At 49.7% G+C, this 26703-nt stretch overlaps 1 protein-coding gene across 1 annotated transcript; it reads left to right on the forward strand.

Moving 5' to 3' along the window:
* The first annotated feature begins 3822 nt into the window (after window positions 1-3822).
* Window positions 3823-26219, forward strand: LOC147571052 (uncharacterized). Its single transcript, XM_086696665.1, has 7 exons — window positions 3823-4064; window positions 5077-5165; window positions 10323-10491; window positions 17078-17142; window positions 18925-19033; window positions 19855-19987; window positions 22402-26219. Exons 1-7 carry the CDS (start codon window positions 3823-3825, stop codon window positions 22657-22659), a joined length of 1065 nt encoding a protein of 354 aa, XP_086552791.1. The 3' UTR covers window positions 22660-26219.
* The last annotated feature ends 484 nt before the right edge of the window (window positions 26220-26703 follow it).

Raw genomic sequence — 26703 nt, forward strand, 5'->3', positions numbered from 1 at the left:
ATTTTATTTTTTAAAAATTGTGTTCATGTTGACTTGTTTTTGAAAGAGAGAGAGTCAGAGCGTGAGCAAGGGAGGGGCAGAGGGAAAGACACAGAATCCGAAGCAGGCTCCGGGCTCCGAGCCGTCAGCACAGAGCCCAGCGCTGGGCTCGAAGTCAGGATCCGTGAGATCGTGACCTGAGCTGAAGTCCAACACTCAACCGACTGAGCCACCCAGGTGCCCGTCCGTAAATTTGATTTAACAAAACACGCTTGCAGCATGTAGTATGTGCCCTTTATAATTATTACTTTATTTAACACCCCCTCCCCCAACTCTATGAGGATGGTGCTAACATCCTGCTCATTTTACAAATGCGCAAGTTGAAGCACACAGAAGTTAAGTGACTGGCCTAAGAGTGCCCATCCAGTAAGGGGCAGAGCCGGCTTTTGAACTCAGGCTGCAGAGTCGATGCTCTTAAGTCATATGCAACCCTACCTCCCAAAGGTACAAAAATAAGAGCACTGCTTGAGCACCATATGTATACTAGGCGCTATCACAGTGTCCTGCCTGGAACCCACCACCTGAGAGACCAGCATATAACTGCCACAGCTACACTGCAGCTAGGGTGATTAGGGTGATCAGAGCTATATCGTGCAGGCACCAAGGGCAGTTATACCGTGAAGTGGGGGGAGGGCAGGAGACAAGGGGATGAATTCCATCTGGTGGCGCCACCCACCGTGCGTTGTGCCAGGTACTTTCAAACATGTGATTTCACTTAATCCTTGTAAAAACCTCATAAGGAAAATGAAGGTCAGAGCAGTCAAGTAACTTACCCAAGGATGCACAGCATGCCACTGGCCCCACTCGGGCCTCTCTGATAGCCAGACCTGATGGCTTTCCAGTATACCAGAGCGTACTAGGACTACTTGCCAATTAAGGAAACGGGGCTTGGAGAATTCAAGTAGCCGGCCAAGGTCAACAGGTGGCAGGGGGCTGAGCCAGGATCTGAACATAGGTCTTTCTGATGCCTTGATGAGCAACTGTCAAGGTTTGGGGTTCTTCCTGGCCCGCTGTCCTCTGGGTCCCAGTGTGGAGGGAAGGAGACAAGGGAGCCTGTGCCCTTGACCCCCTGGCAGAGAGACCTAACCATGTCCATGAGCACTCAGGCCCCCTGAGGCTGGCTGATCCCCAGTGGTTGTGGACGATCAGCCAGTGCAGGTGTTGGTTTCAGTGGGGAGGACCGCACTGGTCCTCTGCTCTTACCTAAGGGGCCCTTTCCACTCTCCAGCCCCAGCCCTTGGCTCTAACAAGGCTTTGGAGACCCCCGCTGCGACCCACCTCTCCCGATTTAAAAAAAGAAAAGATAGTAAATATCGCCTCTCAAACTGTGTGCTATTTTCTTAAAAGCAGGGGCAGACAAAAAGGCCCCACCAATTTCTGCCTTGCCCTGGGCCCCATAACCACAGCTCCAGTTGGGGGACGGTGGAGGGGGGGTTCCGTCCCAGCACCGTGGGTGAGCAGGCAGGGGCCAGCCCGGCCTGGGTTGCCAACCCCCTAATCCCTCTCCGGTGGAATGTGCTTGATTTCAGGAGGCTAAGGTTTTGGGGTGGGGGAGCTGCAGAAGTCCCCTTGAAAAAGCCTAACGTTCAGGCAGGCTGTGGCCCTGCTGTTTGACGGTTCTTGATGGATGAGCCCCCGACCCTCTTGTCGAGCCTCCTTGTCCCCCCTCCTCACGCACCCCCCTCACTCTGTGAGGTCTGGCTTGTGCAAGGAAGCCTGTCAATGTTGGGACACGTTGGCCCCATGGCCTGCAGCGGGACGGAGGCCTCTGAGGGATGCCTGCTGTCTGGCCCTCTCCTCAGAGAGCTCCTGTAGCCCCCACGCCTCAGGGTTTTGGGCGCTTCCCTTTCAAAGCTGCAAAATTATTGCCATTAATGCCGCTTGTCTCCTGGAGGCACTCAAAGTACAGCGAAGGGGCCCGGGATGTGGAGGAATCGGGGCTGAATCTGGATTATATGCGGGGTTGACTTGGCGGGGTGTTGAGTGGGGGGTTTTGCCCTGGAAGGTGGCTGTTAGGATCACCCTGGGACTGCGGTGAATTTAGCTGTGGACCCCTGTGGAGATGTGGTTCCGGCCTGGGGCCCTCTGAAGGAACCATACCGGAGGCTGGCAAGGCTGCGAACAGCCAAGTGGCAAGTAAGGTTTCTAGCCCCATCCTGAGAATGAGTGACTCAAATTTTGTGCCCCTGGCACCCGGCTTGCCTTATCCTGGACCCAAACCCAAAGCCCCATTCATCTCCAACGGAAAGCCTGCCTTGATTGCTCCCATACCCAGTTCTGAGACTCTGTGGATCCAAGGCACCCCAGAGGAGCCCATATGGACAGGCTATGCAGTCTGGAGAACTAAGTACCCAGTTTGTGCATCAGCACGTGCAGGTCCTGGGATGCCGGACTTAGAGGAACCACTTGAGTGGACAAGTACTATTCAAGGCAGCTCTCTGCCCTCCAGAGCCTGCAATCTCAGAGGGAAGCCAAGGCCAAGTACCCTGGACCAGTGCCGTCCTGACAGAAGCACAGCGGAAGCTACAAATGTGAGCCACGGATTTAATTTTAAATTTCCAGACGTCATATTAAACAAGGAAAAAGAAACAGGTGAAATTCATTTTAATAACGTTATCATTTCAACACGAATTAACGTGAAAAGGTATCCACATATTCTACGTATTTTTGCGCGAAATTTTGTGAAAGCCATTGTGTCTCTTACATTTGCAGCACGTATCAGTGTGTGTTAGCCACACTTCGAGTCCTCAATAGCCACAGGTGGCTGGTGGCTAGTGACCGCCATGTAGCTAGGGCTGTGGGGACGGCACCTTCCTTTCAAGGGGAGAAAACAACCAGATGGAACGCACCAAGGTGTGGCGAATTTGGGGGCCTTGGAGAGGGGCCTGCCTAGGGACTCCTTCTTGGATACTTTTCAGTCTGGATTGGCCTGTTTTGCCTCTTGGCACGTTGAACACAATCTGGGTCCTGAGCTCCGATTCCCAGACCTGCGCTTCTAGAACCCCTGTTTACAGGGCCTCATCACGTGTGTCACTCAACAGGCAGCGTGAGGTAGGGGAGTTAAGCCCCAGACAGGAATCAAGACATGTAGCTTCCCACCCCAGCTACACTTTGAACTCTCTGATATGGGTAGGTCATATCCCCTCTTTGGGCCTCAGTTTCTCTGATGGGAAATGAGTGGGTGGCTTGGTTATCAGTTCACTGTTTATGAAGGTCATTGAAGGAGATTTCTCCATGCCTCTCACTGCCCATGCCACACCTAAATCCCAGCAGACTCTTTGAATGGCAGAAATGAAGGGATGATACAGGGGCTCCTGCACGCTTAGGGCAAGCCCACGGGGCCATAGAATAGAGGCCTTTAGATTGGCACCCTTTGCCAAGGCCCACTAAGTTGCCACCTGCTAAACACAATCCCTGCCCCCCCCCCCCCCACACACACACACACACTGCCACAGCTTTGGTTAACTCATGGGTGTATATTGAGTCCTCCCATAAGCCGGATCCTCAAAGTACTGCCGTTCAAGGGGCTGAGGTGTTGAGGTAAGGCACTGTCTCCTGATATTCAGCTGGATTGATTCCTGAGGACATCCCCTGTAAGCCCACTGCCTCTCTAGCCTAGATTAGTTGAGCAGATTCATTGAGAGATACAAGCAGGTCTTTGTCCCCAAGAAGCTTATGATCTAACCCGGACACTGATTATCCATGGAGAGCCAAGACTTCCACGAGGTGAATGCTAAGGCACAGAGGAAGATAAAGACAAGAGGGTAGAGAGGCTGCTGCAGGATGGGTGGTCAGGAAGTCCGCTGCAGGACGGGCTGGGATCTGAGCCAGCTTGGAAGAGGTGATGGATCGGCCCAAGGAGCCACAGGCCCGCAGATACGAGAGGATGTGAACACACAATGTGTTTGGACCCCCCCACCCCCACCCCACCCCGGCCCAAGTGAGAGCTGTGACTCAAGCCCATGGTCAGGCAAGGAGGCAGAAGCTCTAGGTTTGGGCGCTCGTGATGGATCAGACCAGGAAAGGTGAGTTCCAGGCCAAGGAAGCAGTAGCAGGGAGTCACTGATGGTTCCTGAGCAGGAGACATGCATAAGGAGGCGTTTTAGGCAGGTGGATCTGAAAGCAATATGTCTAGAGAGGCGGGCAGGCTGAGGGGAGAAAACCGGAGGCAAGAAATGGACTCAGAAGGTCCCACGACAGTCACTGTGAAAGTCATTAACACTCAAATCTTGTGCGAAGCCCTTCATTCCCCTTCTCTTGAATCCTCTTTCAATTCAGTAAAAGGACAGGGAGTGTCCCCATCTAACAGATAAAGAAGCTGAAGCTCAGAGGAATGAATTGATTTGTCCAAAGGGTCAAGTTGGAAAATCAAACTCAGGCTGTCTTTATCAAATCCTGAACTCTGCCTACTACCCTTTGCCTCGATGGTCCGGGAAAATGGGAGCCCGAAAGGAAGAGACCGGAGATGACCAAGGAAAGCTCTTGGGGTGGGGGAGGTACGTTCAGAGGGAAGTAAAACCCCGTGGAGCCAAGCATCCCTCAAAAGTTGTCACACTCAAGTACCGACCTGGTACACACCTGCTCCCGCTGGTGCTGAGGTGCCCTGGCCGCTAGCTAGTGAGGCCACCCACTGGGTAACTTTGGGCACATAACCTCTCTGAGCCTCTGTTTTCTCGTCTGTAAATTAACATACCTGCACACAAGGGGCTTGGAAAGAATGAACGAGATCATTGGGGTCCAGACAGCAATCTCTCAGTCGGTCCCTCAAGTCTAAGTTAGGCCAATCGGTTCCTCCACGTGCTGGCACACAGGTCTCCTTGTCCCCCACGATGAACCAGGAGACCACCGCCCTCCCCCTGCAACTTCTCCCAAACCTTATGCCACCTCTGTCTTCCTCCGGCCTCCCCTCCTCCCAAGCATACCCGCACATACACCTTGTTCCGTGGGGGCCCAAAGAGCTGAGGACTCAGAAGGCATTTCTCCAGTCTGGCAGAGGGCCCCCTAGAAACTGTGCTGATCCCCATGGGAATCACTTAGCAAGAGGAAAAGCCAGACCTTTGCCCTGGCTCTGCTCACAGGTGATGGGGTTAATCGGGAATTCTCTTTCCCTTTGCTCAGGGCTGTCGGTGAGGGTCTAGCTCCCTGATGACTTGGGGACACATTAGTCAGTGATAAGTGGGGCTTTCCAGCCCCTTTTATCCTGTTTACAATACATTGGCTCTCCTTGGACAAAACCCTGCTCCCCCCACCTCGCTCCTGGCTGTTATGGCTACATGAGACAATTTGCTGATGGACGGTCCATGAAGGGCAGCTTCCGTGGAGACCCCTCCCCACCTCCTGCAGCCCCCGGGGCAGCATCCCCTCCACCTGGTGGGTCCTGGAAGGAGCCACACATGCTTGGTGGTTTTTTTGTTTTTTGTTTTTTGTTTTAGCTTTGTTGCAGCCCCTGAATTCAGAAATGCCATCCTTTCTGTCTGCTCAGCTTTAATCGAGGGAGTTTGGGAGCAAACCCAGAGGCAATGAGATTATGTTTCTCTGGCTTTGGAGAGTGACTAGGGTTTTGTTGCTGTCCAAAGCAGAAGCCATCAGAGGCATCTTAACTTATCTGTGGCAAGGCCCTTTTTGGGTCAAAAGGCAGGATAGTACTACGTAGCCTGGACCTTGGCTCCCCTGTCCCACCGTCAGCTTGGCCAGGCATGTTCACTTCTCAAAGCTCAGCACACTTGTCTAGAAAACCAGGGTCCTGCCTCTCCCAGGTAGTTAGGAGCACAGAATGAGAACCTGCCGAGAAAGTCCTTAAGGAGGAGGCATTGTGTTCAGCACTCCGCCTCGATTTCAAGTGACAAGCCTTTCAGCAAGAGTGGCTCCTCTGATGCAGACAGCTTATAATCACCTAAAAGTCAACCTCAAATAATTCTGGGCCTCTGAAACGGCAGGCAAAGGTTCCAGCGTAGGTATGACAGCACATCTCTGTGTTTTAAGGATCTCTTGGGCATCATTCAAGAAGATGATGGAAAAGGGGAGGGAGTGGTTGAGGAGTGATAGGGTGTCTCGATGGGCTCTTATAGGCTGGTAGGGGAAGTGAGACATAGTCCCAGCTGACACAGGGGTGTGTGAACATCAGCACAGGTGGGATGGACAGTAGGGGCAAAGGGGGCTCAGGAGGAAACAGGACCAGAAGGTGCACTGGGAGGGAGGGGCAGAGACCAGGGTGGGGGAGCATAGGGAGCACTGACCGTTTGGGAGAAGGGCTAACAGAATTGCTCTATTCAATCTCAATTAGGGGGCCAGAGACACACAACAGATTCATTGGGTTTCAGAGATAAGAATTAAGTTCCATCAAGTTGGACAGATCACTTCCCTGCTTGCCAGGAATGCCCGGGGCCCGCTTCTCCATGCGTCTTATCTTTCGTGTATTTCAAGGTCCAGCTGAAATCTCGTCTCTTCTGGAAAGCCTTCTTTCATCATCCACATTCAAAGAGATCTCTTTCTTCTCTGCATTGTGGCAGAACTTAATTGTCTTCTCTGCGTCGTTGCCTTTTCATAAGCCCTGTACCCTGTCTCTCCATCTAGATGATAGACTTTTTTTTTTTTTTTTAGATGATAAACTTTTTGAGGTCAGGGGGCTATTGCTGCATAACAAACGACCTCCAAACTCAGTGGCTTAAAATACCACCCATTTTGCTATATCTCTTGATGTCCTGGGACAGGAATTCAGGCATAGGCTCAGCTGGGTGATTCTTCTTTTCCATTCTTCTTCCTGGAGAGGTCACTTGAGGGGTTCAGCTGGTGGATGGACTGGTATAAAGGTTACGAGCTGGCTTCACCTACATGTCTGGGGCCTTGGCTGGAAGAGTTGGCTCAGTTGGGGCATGTTGAGTGAAGCACCTACACATATAGACTTTCCAGAATGATGGCCTTAGGGTAATTGGACTTCTTCCAAGGTGATTTGGGGTTACCAGCATAAGCCTTCCAAAGAGCTGGGTGGAAACTGCAAGGCTTCTTATGACCTGGCCTTGGAAAACCCAGAGTTTCTCTTCTGTCACATTATATTCATTAAACAAGTCACTAAATCCAGCTCAGATTAAAAAGGAAATGGAATTCGACTCCATCGTTTAATGGGAGCAAAAAATATGAAACCACCTTTATTCAACTACACGCTATAGTCCTAAGACCCAGGCAAGTAAAGTCCCTGGCCAAGGACCCAGGCCTCAGTGGGCCCCACACTTTGGAGTGCTATTTTTGAATCTTTCTAAACCCCCCTTCAGTGGAGGCAATCATTCTAGTCTGTTTCTCCTCTTCAGGGTACTCTCCAAACTCCCGTCCCATGCATGGGACTGACCAAGTGCCCTGAAAAGCTTCAGGGCCCATGCCTGTGGGTTGTCCAGGGAAACCTGGTGAGCATATTGCTTCTATCCACCAGCACAGTATTTCTTTTGTGGCATTGCATAAGATCAGGCTGCCTGCGTGGTAGTGACTTGCTGATTTGGGGTGATTCCCATTCACATTGGATACAAGATGAGTTCAGGATTCTGGGGTACTGACAGTCGACCATTGGCGCTTGGAGTTAAGCCACCTGTTTGGGTCTGTGCCATGGCACTTGCCGGCCTGTGTTCTGACCACAAGGCTGCCTCCACTCTACAACACACCAGAATAGTGGGGCTCCCCACCTCCACCTGGTAAGGGTGGTCATCCCACACCCACCACAGGCTTTGCACTGCAGGTCAGGCAGTGCTCCAGAGGTGGCCATGCCTATCTTCTGCTGGAGACCATTACTCTGCCAACTGGCTTTTACAATCAATGTCTTTCCCTTCTTTTGATCACTGTACTGACGCCACGAGCCTCTGGGTCAGTCTTAGGTAGGGCGAGGTGAGGGCCATGCATCCCTTACATGAGTGGGACTTCTCTTTTTGTTTCACCCATGCACCTGTAGCCTAACTACCCTTTGCCCTCTGCCAAATGGTTTCAGTATGTGGAAAGCAGTGTTGCAGTCAACACTGAAAGAGATCATATTCTAGGAAAGCTGTGATTAAGGCCTAACAAATTTCAAGAAAAAAAAAAAAACATAGTTGGAAGATATATTATTGTAAATTTATACTGAGTAATTCTGAACAGTGAATTATTATTCATATTTTCCTGCATACTCTAGGGAAAACGTGCCATTAGTGTCATCATCAATGAAGCACAGTGACAAACTTTGGGTCATTGGAAGTCAGCATTCACGTTCAGTGTGAAGGATGACGCAGCATCACGAGTAATAATGTAACTAGCATTAAATAAATAAATCAAGACTCGGTTCAGGTATCATCTCCTCTTTGAAGCCCTCTTGAATCCCCAAACTAGGCTAAGTGTCACTTCTCTGTCATCACACAGGTCCTAATTACCTCTATCCCACACTAGCTACATAGTATTCTAATTATTTCTGTAGATGGTTCCCTCCTGTGTAGATGTGTATATTAAAGAACTTCTATGGCAAGCTGATGTATGTTTTACTCATCTTTGTGCCCCAGTCCTTGCACTGTGCCTGATATGTAGTATGAACTCAATGAATACCTGTATGGAGAGTCATGGAAAGACACCACCGGACTAAGTCAGGTAGACTCTGGTGAGCCTAGAAAAATAGTTCTAGTAGAACAAAGGAGAGGTTGGAAGGCAAGCTACCCATAGAGATGTTGACAGGGTAGATCTGTTGTCTATGTGGTTTAGTCATAAAAGAAATGAGAAGTTTCAAGTGCAGCAAGATGGGGAGATGGAGTTTTCTTCTCTTTAGAGAAAGGCCATGTCCATATAAACACCTTAGAGACTGAGAAGCAGAGGAGAGGTCTTCTGGACCTCAGTACCCTTATCTGCCTAACCCACCTCACCAGGAAGCTGTGAGGTCCAAAGAAGAGCAAAATATTGGCATAAAAATTCTTTGAGAAAATTTAAAATTTCTATCCAACCTCTAAAGGCTTCTAACTACTTATAGAATTAAAAAAGAAACCTATAAATAAAAATCTAAGCATGACATTTAAGATCCCCCATGATCTGGCTCCAGCTCTCCTTCTAACACTATTACTGCCCCCAAGCCCCCTAAACCCAGCCACAGAAGGTCTATGTTCTTTCCCGCTTTTTTCCTTTTCTCAAGCTATCCCCTCAGCTTCAAATGCCCTTCCCTTCATCTCCATTAGGCCAACAAGATCAACATTTACAGAGTAGTGAGCTTGTGTAAGATACTGTTAAAACTCTATTGATTCTTGAAGGCCCCATTCATAGGCTGTTTAGTCCATGAACCCTTCTTGCTTTTCTCCAGAATATCAACTGTAGTACTTACTCGACCTGAAAATGTTGCTTGAGGGCGTGACTAACCCTCTCAACAGGCTATGAGAGAAGATGAGAGATTTGAGGGTTCTATTACTTGTATTCCTCCTCCAATATCCGTGCCTGGTAATAGCAGGTGCTCATTAATAAATATTAGAATAAGTGGGAAAATGTTAGGGAAAGAACGTACATGGGTGGACGGTCTCTTAGGACACAAGACTGGGTGGGCTCCAGGATACAGGAAAATAAAAGCATCAACTTGTCAAAGGAAGAGGAACATCTCCTCCCTTGGGAGGAACTGTAGATAAGCCTGGAGGGTGGACATGGGTTAGGTCCACGTGGAGAGACCGAAGCGTCCAGATCCTTCAAGTCTTAACTCAAATGCCACCTCCTACATTAAGTCTTTCCTGAATCTCCGACGGGGCTGACCCTAGCTCAGCTGTCTCTTTGGACTTTCTCCCTTGCAGCTGTTTATTTGTACCCCTATCTCACTTCCTTTCCTAGACTGCGACCTCTCTTGAGGGCAAGAGGAACCGGTTTCCCCACAGCACACAAGACACGGTTACCACTCATTCATTGGGAGTTTATTGGAAGGATAAATGGGGGGGGGGGGGGGGGGAGTAGTAACCGGACATATTTGACATAGGAGATGCTTGCGCACAGGAGCCCAGCGGAGCGCAAGCTCCAGACCCACAACTGAGCAGTTTACTGGGAAGCAGAGCGAGAACAGCCCCCCCAAGCCTGCCTCCGCTGGGGAATGGCAGGAGTCCACCAGCTCTCCTGCAGCTTTGCTCTGAGGACCTCACGTCCCTACTTCTCCGACTGCCCTTGTCAACGCCTGACTCGATGCCGAAGCCCGCCCCCCTACCCACAACTATGCTTCCTCGTCCCGGATCTGCGGCAGTGCCTCTGACTACTCTTAGCCTTTTTGTCCGGGCCTCTTCTCCGTCGCCCTCCTCTTCTGTCTCCATCACCACCGGCAGGGCGCGCGCCGGGGCAGCCCTGGCCGGCAGGAGGGGGCGGGTCCTGCGACCGGGAGCCGGCAGCCGGAAGCCGGACGGGGGGGGGGGCCGTGAGGACGTGTTCCAGGGAAGCCAGGGCCGGACCCGGCGGGGCCGGCGACGTGGAGCCGCTGTACCAGCAAACGCACAAGTGAGGGCCGCGTCGGGGCACGGGCGGGGGCGCAGCCAGGCTGGGCGAGGCCGGCTCCCCTGGCTGGGGCCTCGGGCGCCCGCCAGTGTGGAGGCCGAGTCCTTCCGCCGGGGCGCTGCCGGGGGCGGCTCGGAAGTTCTGTCTCTGGCGGGATGCCCAAGTCGGCGGCGGATGGAGGGTCCGGCCTGATGCGTGGGGACGTTGGGCCGGACGGCTCATGGGATCTTCGAGGCCGCGACTACCTGCTAAGTAGACTAGGTGAAGGGAAAGTCACACTTACAGATGATAAATTGTTTGTCCAGCACCTGCCAACTCACTGCTCTGGGTTGGTAGAGATGGTGGGAGTCAGGGCCCCTACACCTAGTTTACTATTCACTTGGAGAGCCCAGGGACGTCCGAAAAAAATCTAAGGTGTGGCAGGATTGGATGGAGTGTAAAGGAACAATACAAACGGAATCTTCTTTAGTTTAGAAAGAGCCATCATTGAGCTAAGGTCGTCAGAATAAGTTTCATTGTAACTCACAGCTCCTAAATGACGTCGGCCCCAACTCTTGATTGACACTAATCTGTTGTTGCTGCTACACTTTTTTCCCTTTTCTTTTGATTTGGTTTATACCAGAGACCATAATGATGAAGTGTTTGGTTTGAGTGCAAATATAAAACCTACTTTGTAACAGTTTTAAAACGGAGCCCTTTAAAATAGGGAGCCCTATTCTCATATAAAAAGTATAAGAAGGGACGGGTCGCCTGTGTGGCTCAGTCGGTTGGACATCTGACTCTTGATCTCAGCTCACGGCTTGATCTCTGGGTGGGGAGTTCAAGCCCTGCGTTAAGCTTCAAGCTGGGCGTGGAGACGACTTTAGAAAAAAAAATTTTATATCTATATATATGATGGAACTTAAATAATCAGACCTGTGAGTCCATTGGAAAAGGAATGAAATAGAATTATTTTTGTGTTACTAAGAAAGGACAGATCTTTTAGTGTGTCTTTCCCCTGAAGTATTGAACCAGTCCTGGGAGTTCTGGTTCTAGACTTCTTTTTCTGATCTATAAAATGTTAGTTTGGAGCTCATAAACTTTGAGGCTCCTTTCAGCTTCATGATACTGGTGATTGAGTGTCTTAAAAGGAAACACACAATCCTGCGAGCGTCAGCAATTAACTTTTGCAGTTGCAGAAATTAATGATTGAGGCTGAATTGACACAACAGTAACTGAGCATCTTAATTTTACTGGAACTTTGAACCCACTTTGTGGTTATCTCTGGCCATGTCCCTGACAGTACGTTGGAATGAAATCAGTACTTGAAAGTTCTGTATCTTGAAAACTCCTTCTTAACTGCCTGAGCAATGAGTGGGGGAGGGAGGGGAGGTGAAAATCAGAATAAACATTTTATGCTTAAGTAATACTGCATTAGGATGAACTTTATAGATGAATAAGTGGCCAGGCTTCTATTTTTGATATTCAAGTGGTTGTAGAGGTGTCTATATTTGTCCCCTGTATAGTCTAGGATCACTCAGTGCCCTGGACCTTATTATCTCTAGAGATTCTTTGCGGTTTTAATTTTTTAAAAAATATTTATTTTTGAGAATTAGAGTGTGAGTGGGGGAGGGGGAGAGAGAGAGAGAGGGAGCTACAGAGTCCGAAGCAGGCTCTAGGCTCCAGGCTGTCAGCACAGAGCCCAAAGCGGGGCTCGAACCCACGAATCGTGGGATCATGACCTGAGCTGAAGCCGGACACTTAGCCGACTAAGCCACCTAGGTCCCTCTATCCCTAGAGCTTCCGATTCAGTAGGTCTGGAGCACAAGAAGCTCTATTTTTAACAAGCTCTCCAAGTGATTTTGGTGAGCAGCTGGGTGTGAAAACTGTTACCTTATCTGAAGACCAGTTTTTCCCTTTTTTTGATTTTGCCTTCTGGTGAGAGGCTAAATGTAGAAGCGGCAAGGTGGGTGAGGTGAAAATGACCAGATGGTTCCCACTACTTTTAAGTAAAGCAAAAACAACCACAAATGTTTGTATGATGCCGTAAAGGTTACACAGCAATTTCATATTGCATTTGGATCTATGAGCCTTTAAATAGTTGTGATTATTGATTCATGTGTGTACCCTGTTTTATCGGAGACTGAGGCACCAAGGAGTTAAATGGCTTGTTCCTGGTTCCTCAGCCAGTCCATAGTGGGACCAGAACTTGCAACCAGTATCTTTTAACTCTAAAACTGTTCCCTGCTCGTAGGGGTCAGAGGCAGCATGGATACAAAATAGGTGTATATGAAAGGATGAGAGTAGTTCCATGGACTTTAAAAAAGCAATTTCATTTCTACAGACTGGATTTGTTTGTTTGTTTGTTTGTTTGTTTGTTTTTAGTCAGCAACAGTGACCTTGTTTTCTTACTATTAGGTCTCTCTGCTTGGTGATGTCATTACCTAAGCCCACCACGGACCCCATGTTGGACAGGGCTAAGACTTCTGGTTTCTAGTGTCCACCTGCCCCCCCCTCCCCCGCCCGCCCCAAGTCCTGCCTGTGCATCACCTGTTCCTTACTGGCTTCAAGTGTGTTGTCTGAATTCCCAGTTCGGTTTAAAACAGACTTGCCACATAGTAGTCCCCCCTATGCCATGCCTGCTTGCTTTGTTGTTTTGCATTTGATTTCCTCCCAGGCATGAAATGTAGAGATTGGAATCATTTTCTTGGCCGTATCTCTTCTAGTTCATTCAGAGCATTCGGAGCTTAGGTGGGAGAAGTCAGTATTGTTTCCCTGCAACTTTAAAGTTTGTCCATTTTGGCTTAGAAAACGGTATAAGCCACCTGAAGGGTGTTTATAGGGTGAGTGTTGCCATCATCTCTCACCCTGTCCTCATAGACTTTAAAAATTGGAGGGGACTGGCAAAATCTTCCATTCCAACTCCCTTTAGTCAGGAAGACCCTTTATAAAACCCGAAGCAGTTCATGTACCCTGTGTTTAAACATGCAGGAGCTCTTTTTCTTCTTCCTTTTTTTCTTTTTTTCTTTTTTTTTAAGTTTAGAGAGAGAATGAACACGAGTTGGGGGGGCGCGCAGAGAGAGGGAGAACCCCAAGCAGGCTCCCAGCTGTCAGCGCAGAGCCCTCCCGACACGGGGCTCGAACCCATGAACCATGAGATCATGACCTGAGCCTACCAAGAGTCGACGCTCAACTGACTGAGCCACCCAGGCGCCCCCCTTCTTCCTTTGCTTGAAGAGAGAGAGTTCATAATTATTCTGGGGTTTTTGTGGGGAGGGGCAGGTTGAGCTGAAAGCTACCCTCTTGAATGGGGCTCTTGGTTCTGGCTCTCCCTTCAGGAGCCGCAGTGGAGAATGAGCCCATTCCTCTGCCTGTATGTCAGCTCTAGGTATTTGAAAAGCACCAGCTGCCCCATTTTAATGGAGGGTTTTTTTTCTCTTTTCTTTTTTCTTTTCTTTTCTTTTCTTTTCTTCTCTTCTTTTCTTTTCTTTTCTTTTCTTTTCTTTTCTTTTCTTTTCTTTTCTTTTCTCAGAGGCTTATTATCACTAGCTCTTTTGACCATTCCTCTTCATGACTTGACTTCTAGACTCTTTCCCGGTCATCCTCTTCATCCATCTTCCATCAGGGGAAGTCTTTATTTTTTTATTTTTTTTTTCAACGTTTATTTATTTTTGGGACAGAGAGACAGAGCATGAACGGGGGAGGGGCAGAGAGAGAGGGAGACACAGAATCGGAAGCAGGCTCCAGGCTCTGGGCCATCATCAGCCCAGAGCCCGACGCGGGGCTCGAACTCACGGACCATGAGATCGTGACCTGGGTGAAGTCGGACGCTTAACCGACTGCGCCACCCAGGCGCCCCCAGGGAAAGTCTTTAATAGGGGCCTTTAACAGACAGCTCCCAGGATGGAATGCCACTTGATATTGTACATTGGGGACTTTTTAAAAAAGTCTTAAGTGGGAATGCTTTTCATCCCTGACAAATTTCATCTTACTATTTTAGCCTAAATGAAAATATTACTATTTGTTTTGTGGTACAACATCCTAACCTAGGCTCATTAGCACAGAGTGATGTGCAAATGTCATCAACGTAAGTTGGTTTGTTAAAAAATCTTGAACAAAACGTAGAGCTGAAGGCAGTCCTGTGGTAGAATGCTGGAAATCTTTGCTAGCATCCCTTGGGTACCATTATTTAGCCTGCCATGAAGCCCTCGTCCTTAAAGTTTAAAGTATTTGTCAATCCATGGGAGAAATGTACTATCTCATTATTTTGACTTTGCATTCTTCTGATTACTAGTCAAGTGGAATAATAGATATAGATATAGATGTAGATATGGATATAGATATAGATACAGATATGTTTGGGTTTTCTTTTCTGTCATTTGCTCTTTGCCCATTTTACAAAAGTGCTTTGACTTTTCCTGTTGATTTGCAGCATTTTTTAATATACTCTAGACATTAGTCCTTTCTTATCTGCCGCGGGTATCTTCCAGTCTCTGCCTGTCTTTTTATTTTTTTAGAGCGTCTTTGGTGTAGACAGGTGTTTTGTTTTAATGTAGTCAAATTGACGAGTCTTGTGGTGTGTGTGGTTTGGGGGACAGTATTGTTTTTTGCCTTGTTTAGGAAATTCTTCTTCAACCTGAAGTCATAGTATGCATTCCTGTATTTTCTCCAGAAAATTTTGAAGCCTTGCCTTTTACATTTGGGCTTTAAACCATCTTGCGTTTCTTTTTGTGTCTGGACTCTATTCTTTGCTCCTGGGTCAGGGTTAGGGTTTGTCTGTCTCCGCACTGCAATGATGTTGTTTTGTTTGGTTTTGTGTTGTTATTATGGCTTTGTCATAAGTCCTCATAGCAGGTGGACCAGGTCATCCCTCTCATACTTGATTCAGAGTTGTCTTGGATACTCTTTGCCCCCTGCCCCCCTCCCTTTTTTCTTCTGTTCCCGTTCCTGTCAACACTGCTAATTTTCACATTTGCTCTATGAAGCTGCCATTGACAACTTACCTCATGGCCTACGTGCAGGCCTTCGGTAAAATCCGAATTGTCTTCCCATCGGCGTCGCCGTGCAGTCCTCTTGCTGTCTCTGTGGTTACCCTGACCCAGATGTTGGTTAACTCAAGCTGTGTTCCTCCATCTACCTCCGTACCTCCACGTGCCCTCATTCTACACTATCAGGACCTATCTTACCGGAGGAGCAGTCTGGTCCCTCCATCTCTAGTGGTGATTTCTAGTTTCCTTTCAGGGCCGTGGGTCTTACCCAGGTGCGCTCAGACTCAGTAGAGCGCTGGCCTTGCTTCTGGTGCCGTGGGTCATGTTTAGAGTCCGCAGGAAAGCCCTGGAAAAGACAAGACAGAGTTGAAACCCAGTTTGGGCTTCTGGCTTGCATTGGTAAATTTGGGTTCACAGAGTGTGGTGCCCATGGTGGAGGCTGGTTGCTGACCTTTCCCTCAAGGGTTGGAGGTGATATAGTTGCTCAGCAGACTGCTTTCCTGTGGCTCTGATGTGAGAGACCGGAAGCACCAGGAGCCTGTTGTTGGGGTAGCATAGGCAGTATTCCAGAACTGATCGCAGACGACTGCTAGGAAGGGCTCTGGGGGTGACCTTGGTCAAGCCCCGAGGAGCCTCCGGAGAGCACGCTAGGGCCCGCCACCTGAGACCACGCTGGCGAGCCAGGGTACGGTGTCGCATTTCCCAATGAGGTGGCACTCGCCTGGGATTGCCAGGGAAAGGCCTTTACCGGACGGGACATCCCCGTCTTTCAGGACCTTCCTCTGATAGTTTTCTCGCACTGATCGCCTCATCCCTTCTCCCCTCCGACCCCTACTCGCTTCCGGGCAGGCCCACCTGCTTGTAATCCACGTGCCTTTTTGCCGATCCTTTTCTTCATCTCTTCCCTCATCAGGTCAAGCTTCTGTCTTCAGAGTGCTCTTTAGAACTCACTTGACGCCACCGGGTTCCGCCAGCTTTTACTCTTATTTTCTTACGTTTCCTTGGCACCACGCCACTGCGCGGAGCCCCTCGGCTTCCTTTTTGTTTACACTTACATGTAGTGATGTTCCCCTAAATCTTCTTGGGACTTGTCATGTCTCTCTGGCCTGTTGTTCCTAATTACATTGTTTCTCAAGGACAAGGATTATATCTTTCTTGCCCTTTGACTCTCCCTAGTACAGACCAGCGCTCAGCACATCGGGTCAAAGAACAGAGAGTGGGATTGGCTGGGTCCGGATTGAGGTTTATCACTTGCTGTGTGACCTTGAACAAGTTACATAACCTTTCTGGGCTTCGGTTGTCTTATTTATAAAACGAAGATGATAATGGTCCTTTCCGCATAGGGTTATTGACTTTGCAGAATGTCTCCGATGTGGCAGGCACTTAGTAAGCGCCGCCTGTTAGTGTTACAAAGTAAGTTAGTGTTCTTATTAATATTCATGGTAAAATATTAGAAACCGGGCCAAAACATGTGGCCTCAAGTGCCACTTAACAAAGTTTACAGTTCAGTGATGCTGTCGATTTAAATCAGTTACACGTTGGCATCAGAAAGTTTGTCTTTCCTGACCGAAGCACTGTCGATGACTCCTGTCTCACTCATTTCCTCTCTCTTCCTTGGATAGGCAGGTCCACGAGATCCAGTCTCACGTGGGACGCCTGGAGACCGCGGACACGCAGTCTCTGCACTGTGAGTAATTAACTATGGAGAGCAGAGTCCTTTCTCCCGATGACACGATGCTAATGGGCTGGGTTTCCTGACCGCCTTGCTGCCTCAGGGGCTTAATGATTCCATGCCGAAGGAGTTCTGTTGTTAGGGGTGGACAGAAAAACCCTCTGGCAAAGCCTCTGACTTCTCTCATTGCGCCCCGTGGAATCCCACAGGCCTTATCCCCCATTACCCCTCAACTCACCCTGACAGGGCCCTGTGGGAATGGACCTCCTCTCCTCTGTCTTAATCTAATTACCGAGCCCTGGGAGGAATGTACTCCGTACAAACTCAGAGATGTTTAACTGGAATTGGTCATTTCTTCTGAGCTGAGAACGGTGGCTTTTTAGGAGGATTATTCAGAAACGAATAGCAACATTAATTAGTGTAGTTCCCACACTGTGGTTTCATTTGAGAAGAGTGCTGCTTTCTGTTTTACAGTTTTCTGTTGGCCAGAAAAGGTCCTTTCTCTGAGCTGGCCACAACAGATGCCACTGGTTGCCCACACGTTGCTGAAGCCACCCGTTCACCTCCCCACCTGGCTGTCCTCATGCCCTTTTCTGTTTGCTCATGCCTCCTTTTCGGAGCATCGAAAGCATCTCTTTTCTGGGTTCTGTGCCCCACCCTGTTCTAATCTAGAGTGCATATGTTAGCTGCTGCAGGTTGGCCTAGGAGGGTCACATTGCTTCTTTACTGTCGTGTCTTTATTGGGCAAGAAGCAATCTGGGTACCTTTTTTTTTGGTTAATGTTTGTTTGTTTGTTTGTTTGTTTGTTTGTTTGTTTATTTATTTATTTATTTGAGAGAGAGAGAGAGCACACAAGCAGGGGAGGGGCAGAGAGAGAGGGGGAGAGAGAGAGAGAGAGAGAATCCCAAACAGGCTCTGAGCTGTCAGAGACCCTGGTGTGGGGCTCGATCCCACGAACCGTGAGACCGCAACCTGTGCTGCAATCAGCAGTCGGGCACAGTCGGATGCTTAACCGACTGAGCCACCCAGACGCCCCCCTGGGTGCCCTTTTTGTACGCGGTTTAGTTCCTATCCATCTGCTTTGTTTGCCTTCCCAGCAGTCTCACTGTCACATGATTAGAAATGGAAAAGAGGCCATGTTGACTGTTTATCAAGAGGGATAAGGAAAATGACTGTATTTATCATATCTTTACCTCTGTGGATTCTTTCCTGGGCCTTTCCTAGTGATATTCAGTCTATTTTGGGGATTCCAGCATCAGCCTGCCCGTCCTTATGGAAAGCCTCAAGGGAGCTCTTCCCTGTGTTTCACACACTAATCTTCCCCTTTGTGCTTTTTTTTCTTTTAACCTCATTACTGTAGGGAATTCAATTGGCAGCCTTCTTACTAGATATTTCTAACTCGTATCTGAGAATAATCTCAAAGGAAAAGAGACCTCATTCTGTTTCAGAAGATACTGCATTTTGCTTAAAATATTTTATTTGGACAACCCAAATATTCATTGTATTTTCTAAAGGCAGGAAATATATTTCTACAGACTTATCTGTAGCTTTTTAAACAATTGGCATTGCTATGACATTAACAGCTACATGTATATATGCGTGTGTGTGTTTAGAGCGACATTTACAGAATCCGTATCACTTGAATTTTTTTCCATTATTCAGTACGATATGCGTTTTTCTCCTTTTCGAATGGGTTTCTTTGAATTTATTGGATATGGAAAAAGACATGTTTATTGTATCATTCTAATTTAAGCTGTCTCTTTTCCAGCAATTACTCTTTTTTTCTCTTTTGTGCAGTAGTAGAAAACGAAATCCAAGCAAGCATTGACCAGATATTCAGCCATCTAGAACGTCTGGAGATTCTGTCCAGCAAGGAGCCCCCGAACAAAAGACAGAATGCCAAACTGTGAGTGTTGTGACGCCTCTTGTCCAGGGGAGGCTGTCAGATATTCTGAAAATCCATTTACACATTGAAAAACTGAGACTCTGTGAAGATGGAGTCCCTCTAAAGGGCACGGTTTCGTTTCAATGATATTTCCTGAAAATAAAAAGCCTGTGAGGTTAGGGGCTCAGAAGCCTGTGTCTCCTTACATTGGGTCATTTTGAAATTTTGCCTCCAATACCGTTTTTCTGGCCAGACCCGTGGCCTTACTTGAAGCCTCCAGCAGCCAGGGAGGTGTGCACTGCCCTCTGGTTCCTGCTGCATTCTTGGATTGAGATGAAATCTTGCCCTTAATCACTTCAGTCAGCCGATTTATAATGAAATAACTGATCTAACATTTGATACTCCGCCATGAAATTCAAATGAAAACCCTCACCACCTCCAGCCCAGCCCCTGCTCCCAAAAGTTCTTATGAAACTTTGTTGTTGCTTTACTCGAAAGGTGCCCTTGGGCTCCTTCTTGAAAAGCGATATAATCCGTGGCAGGTCAGGGAGAGGTCGTTGAGCCTGCTTCCTGTCACCTGTTCCCTGTCATGCATCCAGAATCAGAGACCAGCAGATGCTTAAGTAAAGCTGTTGGGATCTCTTGTGCTACAACCGTACTTTAACCACAGGCCGCTTCTTTGTTTTCAACATCAGTGATCAAAATCAGATCATTTTGGTGGGGACAGCATGCAGTGGTGTAGGGAGAAGTAAGGAAGCATCTTTCTTGAATACGAAGGCTGGCCGCTCAGAATGTGCGGCCCTGGGTTTCTGGAATGTAATCTCTGTCTCCATCAATTCCAGTCGTGTTGACCAGTTAAAGTGTGATGTCCAGCACCTGCAGACTTCTCTCAGAAACTTCCAGCATCGGCGATACGCCAGGGAGCAGCAGGAGAGACAGCGAGAGGAACTTCTGTCTCGAACCTTCACCACTAACGTAAGCCAGGCTCCTGGTTGGGGGGCGGGAGGGGGTGGGGGGGCAGTGTCTACAGGCACTCGGCAGCTCGTCGCCACTGAAACTCGGGTCCTGGAGCTTCATCTTTGTAGGGGGTGTCCGCAGCCGATGGACTGGAAGTAACAGTGGGCTTTGTGCCTTGCCACAGACACTAGACCTAGACAGGGAACCTCCTTCTCTAACACGAAAACCCGAAGTGGAAGCAGTTAAAGTGAAGGAGTGGGCAGGGGTGAAAATGACCTGGGTTTGACTGAGAGGTGGAAGTTCCCATGGTGGAAACGGTTTCTGATCAGGTAGAGACAGATGATGAGAACGGAAACCATTTGTCACGAGGGGCAGCATTTCAAAGCTGCCTGCAGGCACTTGCCACCGTGCTGTGTATGTGTGTGGTTCCCGTGTCAGATGCCTTAAAATGTTTTTGCCCCAAATCTGAGCAGCAATTTGGAGGAATTTGTTAACAGGTCTTTTGTTTTGGATGGATTGCTTGACTTGAGCCTGTTCGAAAGTGGCCTGGTTGGTGTGCATGTTTGGTTTTTGGGAGACCCTTGCCCCTGCCCCTCGGTCTTAATAGGATCCATTCCTGCACATGGCTGTTGATGGCTAGAGGACACACTGGCCTTTTTCAGGTCCCTTATAATGTATTTCCACCAAGTGAGGTGGGTTTTGGGTTGTTTTGTTTTAACAGAGAGGTTCATTTTCTAAAGAGGTCTTAGCTCTCTAAGCCTGCCCTCAGAATTCAAATCAGCCCACGTTTCACAGATGCTTAAGTCTCTCTGCTGTGTCCACACTTGCGGCAAATTTCCCCGAGTGTTTCAGAATGTGCCTGTGTAGTTTCTGCTTCTCTAGAGTAAGCAGTCAAGTAACACTGATTAACAATTCAGAAGTGTGATGAGGACGTGTTGGAGGCATAGTGGTAGGCGCAGCTGTCTGTCTTCCTTCCTTCCTTCCTTCCTTCCTTCCTTCCTTCCTTCCTTCCTTCCTTCCTTTCGGTAGTTTCAAGTTTTCATAGCTGCCTTTCAAAAGTGTAATGAACTCTACAACATGCCAAAAGGTGTGTGGGCTTTTGATCACTATGGCATTGGGTACTCAGACCTCTTTTAGGTCAGGGATGGTCGCTCAGAATTCTTTTGTTTGCATATCAGCTCGGTGCGGTGCTCTGCACGCAGTGCCCCTTAATCAAAGTTGACTTTGCCAAATGAACTTCTTGCCGGTCACTCTGTGAGCTGGAACTATGGTATGTTTTTCTGAGTGATAATGCCCAATTAGGTCTACCCTTTCAGGCGGAAGGGTAAGAACGATTTGTATACAGAAGGCACTCAATAAACGCTTGTCGAATGAAGAGAAGCCTCTCTTTGATTCGTTCAAACACTGGAGTCTTGTGACCCACTGAGCATTAGCTGTATGCAGAACATTGTTGAAGATGCTTGTGAAAGTAAAGCTTGTGAAAAAGTGAAAAGCTGTGGTCCCCGCCTGCTTCTCGAAACGCTCCCGTGTTAGCAGGGGCACTGAGAGCAGGTGCATGAAAAGTGATTCTGAACGTATGCAGCAAGGAAGAGGTGGTTGAACCTCTTCGTGGTGATTGAAAGAGGGGAGAATGACCGGGCATGGCAGAAGAATGTGCGATTGTCGGGAGGCGGGAAAGAAGGGAACTATGGCCAGTCCTGACTGCCTTCTGTATCCAGTCCGCTTCTGGTGTAAACTTAGAGCCCTGAGGCCAGTCTCAGTGTTTCTTCCCACAGGATGGTTAAGAGGGCCGGCTCTGCACTCAGTAGTGAGATACAGGCCCCGCTGGACTGAACAGCTCTGTGTGATCTTAGACCTCTCTGAGCTTCAGTTTCTTCACCTCTAAAATGGGGATAGTACAGTAACTGTGTTATAACGTTAGGATAAGGATTAAGTGAGCTTAGGGTAATGGGCATCAGGGTGGAAAGTACTTGATCGGTGTCAGTTTTTTTCTTCCTTCATTTCTTTACAGCCCTTTCTGGACCGCTGAGGAGAATTGTCCCATCCCGACTACCCATTAGGCCTTCGTCTCCTTTGTCCTTAGTCAGACTCCGTCTAAGTGCAGCGACAGCTGTAGATAAAACAGCTGCAGAACAAAAGCAAACCTGTAATACTGTGTTAAGGGAAAGCCAAGGAAAGGAACATTTGGAACAAGCTAAGTTAATAGGGGAGTAGTCAGAGAAAGCCTTCAGGAGAAGCCCAGCAAGACCTTGCAGGACTGATGTTCCTTCTTAAGTGGTGGTCATGGTGGAGAGGCAGGAATTCACAGGCCGTGTGCATCTGGCTGTCTCTCTGGCTTGGCCTTGGCCGACAGGCGGAGCAGTCAGACCCGCTGGGACCCCAGGAGCTGACCAGGCGGCAGAGCTAATCCTGTGCCTGCGTCTCTTTCACAGGACTCCGACACGACCATCCCAATGGATAGCTCGCTGCATTTCAACTCCTCCCTCCAGAAAATTCACCATGGCATGGACGACCTCACCGGAGGCGGGCACAGTATGCTGGACGGACTGAGGGCCCAGAGACTGACCTTGAAGGTGGGGGCTTTTCTGGGGGACAGGGAGGAGGCCCTTCGTTCTGGCCTCATCCACCAGTTGGGTACCCGCGTTGACGTCTTGGTTACGTATCCTCGCGTTTTGTTACTTTGGTGGTGAGACAGAGCCCTGAGTCTGGGGTCCTTTCTTTTGGAGCTGAAGTATGAGGAGTCCACAAGTGACCACCTTCCCTTCGCCCGCAGCTGCTACTTGTGCTTGCGACGAACCATAATTTGGCATCACTTGGTATCTGGGTCTTTTTCCGTTTACTGAACTTACCATGAAAGTGGCTGCTACGATAGGCACCACTGAGACCAAGAAATCCCACAACTGCCGAAATTACAGAATGCACGATTCTGAGAAGGCACACGTGGCCACACGTGGCCCCTCGCCCTCACGTGGTTTCCCGGAGAGCCCCTCCTGCCGACCACCTGATAGCCGAGACCTTTTGTGCTCTTTAAAAAAATTTTTTTTTTTCAACGTTTATTTATTTTTGGGACAGAGAGAGACAGAGCATGAACGGGGGAGGGGCAGAGAGAGAGGGAGACACAGAATCGGAAACAGGCTCCAGGCTCCGAGCCATCAGCCCAGAGCCTGACGCGGGGCTCGAACTCACGGACCGCGAGATCGTGACCTGGCTGAAGTCGGACGCTTAACCGACTGCGCCACCCAGGCGCCCCTACACCTCCTGGTTTCTAACGGTCTGGACTTAGGACAGGGCATGGCTGGGATGGGTCACCTCTGCTCCATGATGCTAGAGCCTCAGCCGGAAGATTCCACGGCCGGGGAGGAGAATCATCTGGAGATTCACTCCCATGTCTGGTGCTTGATGTCCGCTGCGCTCCTTAGCTGGGGCTGTCCACTGGAACGTCTACACAAGGCTTCCTCGCAGCCTCATGTTCCAAGAGTGAGTGGCCCGAGAGAGAGAGCCAGGTGGGAGCTGCATCCTTTCTGTGGCCAAGCCTTGGAAGTCACAGGACATCTTTCTGCAGTCTCAAGCCTCCCCCCCACTCCCCCACAGTGTGTCATCCATCAGCCACAGTGTGACGAAAGAGCAGGTGGGGTGGGATAAACCCATGGGTGTGGCCATCTGAGGGAAGCACAGTCGGCCACACTCCCCTTGAACAACGCGCCCATCTAGCTCACAACAGTAAAATACTCAAACTCTGTCGCCATAGGTACCAGGTAGCATCTACTCGCTGGGGGAAGCAATGGCACCGAATCCCTGGATGAGTCAGATTTGACCAGGTGCAGCTTGGGAGGAAGGTCTCCGAGGGAACAGTGTGAGCAAAGGGGTGTGCCCTAGTGGGGGCAGGGCTCGGGCTTGGGCTTGAAGGCCAGGTACGGGGTATCTGAAAGCAGGTTCATTACTCTCTGCCCTGCTCCGTTCCCCACCCCTCTGCACAGGAGAACGTCCCTCTGTGTGCTCAGACGCCCCTGAGCTCGGGGGCAGGATGGCCCTGAGCAGCAGAGGCTGGCAGGATGGGGGCCGCCCCGGCATCTTGCCTGTCTCAGACCCTGTGCGGCAGCCTGGGAAAGTCCTGGGCTTGTCTCTGGGCGCGGGGGTGGGGACGGGGGACGGGTACCCTGTGCCACGGCAGGTCAGTTCAGTGGGCTGACACTTGGGGCTGAGATGAAAACGTCGGGTTCCAAAGCCCAGAACAGAGGGAAAGTGGAGCTGGAAGGGGTCCCTAGGGACCACCACGGCTGACCTCAGGGAAAGTGACTTGCCAGGGATCATTCAGCCAGTCGGTAATGGTCGGTCTGGAATCAGAGTGGAGGTCACCTACTCCCGGGCCAGTGTCCCGCCATTCCTGCTGCCTGTGGGCCACCTCCCCGGGCCATCTTGGCCTGGTGCTAGTTTGTGGCCCTCAGCCCAACTACAATCCCCTGGCCTGGCACTGTCCCATATTCTCGCCAGGCACAGCTAACTGGGGTGGCAGGAGCCATACCAAAGGCTTTTCGGATTTGAGGGCCTCTCCCGAGCCCCTCAGATACTGACGTGAACTGGCACACACATTGCCGGCTTGTGATGTCCCGTAGGGGACGCAGACGGCGGTGGACAGAGCCCATGACCACGGCTGGAATGGTGGGTTCCAGAGCGAAGCCTGGCGGTGGGTGTCATTCTCCCCGTTACCCACTGAACTATATCTCATCCATCCAGAGTCAGTTTCTATGGCAACAGCAGAGTCCTTACCCATCATTTTCATCTGTAAAGATCCACCCCAGCTGCCTGAGGCCGGGCTCCTTGCCCAGCTGCACACCGGGCCCAGCTCCGCATCCCAGGTGTAATGGTGAATCGGCAGCCTGCCAGCCGGGACCTCCTGGGAGGTGCCTGGTAACCGGCATAGCCCTTGAAAATGACCGCATAATCACTTCTTAACCGGGTTAGGAACTTGCTTCCAGTGGCCCCCTCTTGCTTCTGCGTCAGTCACCTCCCTCTTCTCCTCTGGAGCTTACCATCGAAGACCTCCATTCCCTTCTGCCCAGCCTCCAGAGCAAGATAATGCTAATCGAGGCTGCTCCGAAGCCAGCCGCTAACCTGCTAACCCCGGGGAGAGGGGAGCCTCCAGTCTTTGCCCCCCGGGTACGCTCAGGGATGAAACCCCGCCTCCGTGGCCCCAGGGCCAGAGAGCACTCTGTGTGTGGTCCACGCACCCCACCCGCCAGCCCTGTTGTCAGCCTTGGCGGGGGCGCTTCCCCCTCTAACCACCACCACCTTGACAACCCAGTTCCAAGCCCACGCCCGCCAGGAAGTCTTCCTTTCTACACCGCTTTCCTCTGCATCCTCTCTGCATGCCTGTATTTGGTTTCTGCAACATAGCTCGGGGCGCCTGGGTGGTTCAGTCCGTTGAGCGTCCGACTTCGGCTCAGGTCATGATCTCACGGTCTGTGAGTTCGAGCCCCGCGTGGGGCTCTGTGCCGGCCGCTCAGAGCCTGGAGCCTGTTTCGGATTCTGTGTCTCCCTCTCTCTCTGCCCCTCCCCTGCTCATGCTCGCTCGCTCGCTCTCTCTCTCTCTCTCTCTCTCTCTCTCTGTCAAAAATAAATAAACATAAAAAAAAAATAAAATCCTAACAGCTTCAGGATCTTTCTGACCTTGAAGAAAGGGCAAATGAAGATACTGTGCCACCACTTCAGAAGCAGAGCCTGAAATTCTTCTGTGCTTTAGAGGTGGTGTTGCCATCCTATGAGTGCCGGAGTCCCGGAGCTGGCATGGCCGAGGAGCCTTTGGATAACCTGGAGGAAGGCCCGTTTACGGTGGGGGTGGGGGTGGAGGGGAGGCAGAATCCCTCTTTCTCTCTAAAAACTCATCTTTTCAGATTCATCATCCAGCCCTCCCCCTTGCTAAGCTCCTAAAGCCCTAGGCAGAGTTTTTCTGGCCTACGGTACAGGCTTTTATCTCAGGCAATACCTGAAAGAACCTTTAACTTTAAAATTCTAAAGCTGACTTTCTGCCAAGAAGTTTAGGAGGAGGGAAGTAATGTTTTTCCCATTTTTGGTTAAGAATTCGCCTTGTGCTAAAATAGTCCTTCAAATACATATCTCTTGCAGCCTGCAGTGATCCCAGCAAAGTGATCATCTAAAGACTTAAATAAACTCTTGTGTGAATGTTGAGTCCTTTGCCTCCTATCAAAGGGCTGGAGTGTAAAGAGTCAAATACAGATGCCTAGAAAAGGTATTCCCATTGGTACTGTGTTTTCTCCCAGTGCCTACAGCACTTAGGCTTAGGGTTTTCCGGGAGGGGCAGGGCTGTTAGCAAGGCTAAGGGAGTAAGGCTCCCTTGGGTGATGCCCAGGAAGAGACCAGGCGGTCATGTGCACTACCACCGAACCTTTCTCCCCATGTGACTCCAGCCCTTGATGCACAGGAGAGTAGGGTCTGCAGTAGGGTCTGAAACTAGAGTTTCCGCCTGTCCATTTGAAATCTACGAGCGATGTGAGATCTGTGCCACTTTCTTGGCTTGAGTCTCCCTTTTGGTACTTCCAAAACTTCTGGAGTAGATCAGGGCAGTCAAAATGTGCCCTGCCAGGATATACCTACAGCAGAGTCATTCAGCCTTGTGTTGTGCCTGCCCTTACTTGCTAAGATAATGAACGACGAATCATGGATGTATTTTCACCTTTACACATATAACCCCCAAATCAGTTATCATTCAGATAGGC

This window comes from Puma concolor, unplaced genomic scaffold (assembly GCF_028749965.1).
Source record: "Puma concolor isolate L17-30 unplaced genomic scaffold, mPumCon1.1.hap2 unalloc_scaffold_69, whole genome shotgun sequence".
In the NCBI taxonomy this organism is placed as follows: domain Eukaryota; kingdom Metazoa; phylum Chordata; class Mammalia; order Carnivora; family Felidae; genus Puma; species Puma concolor.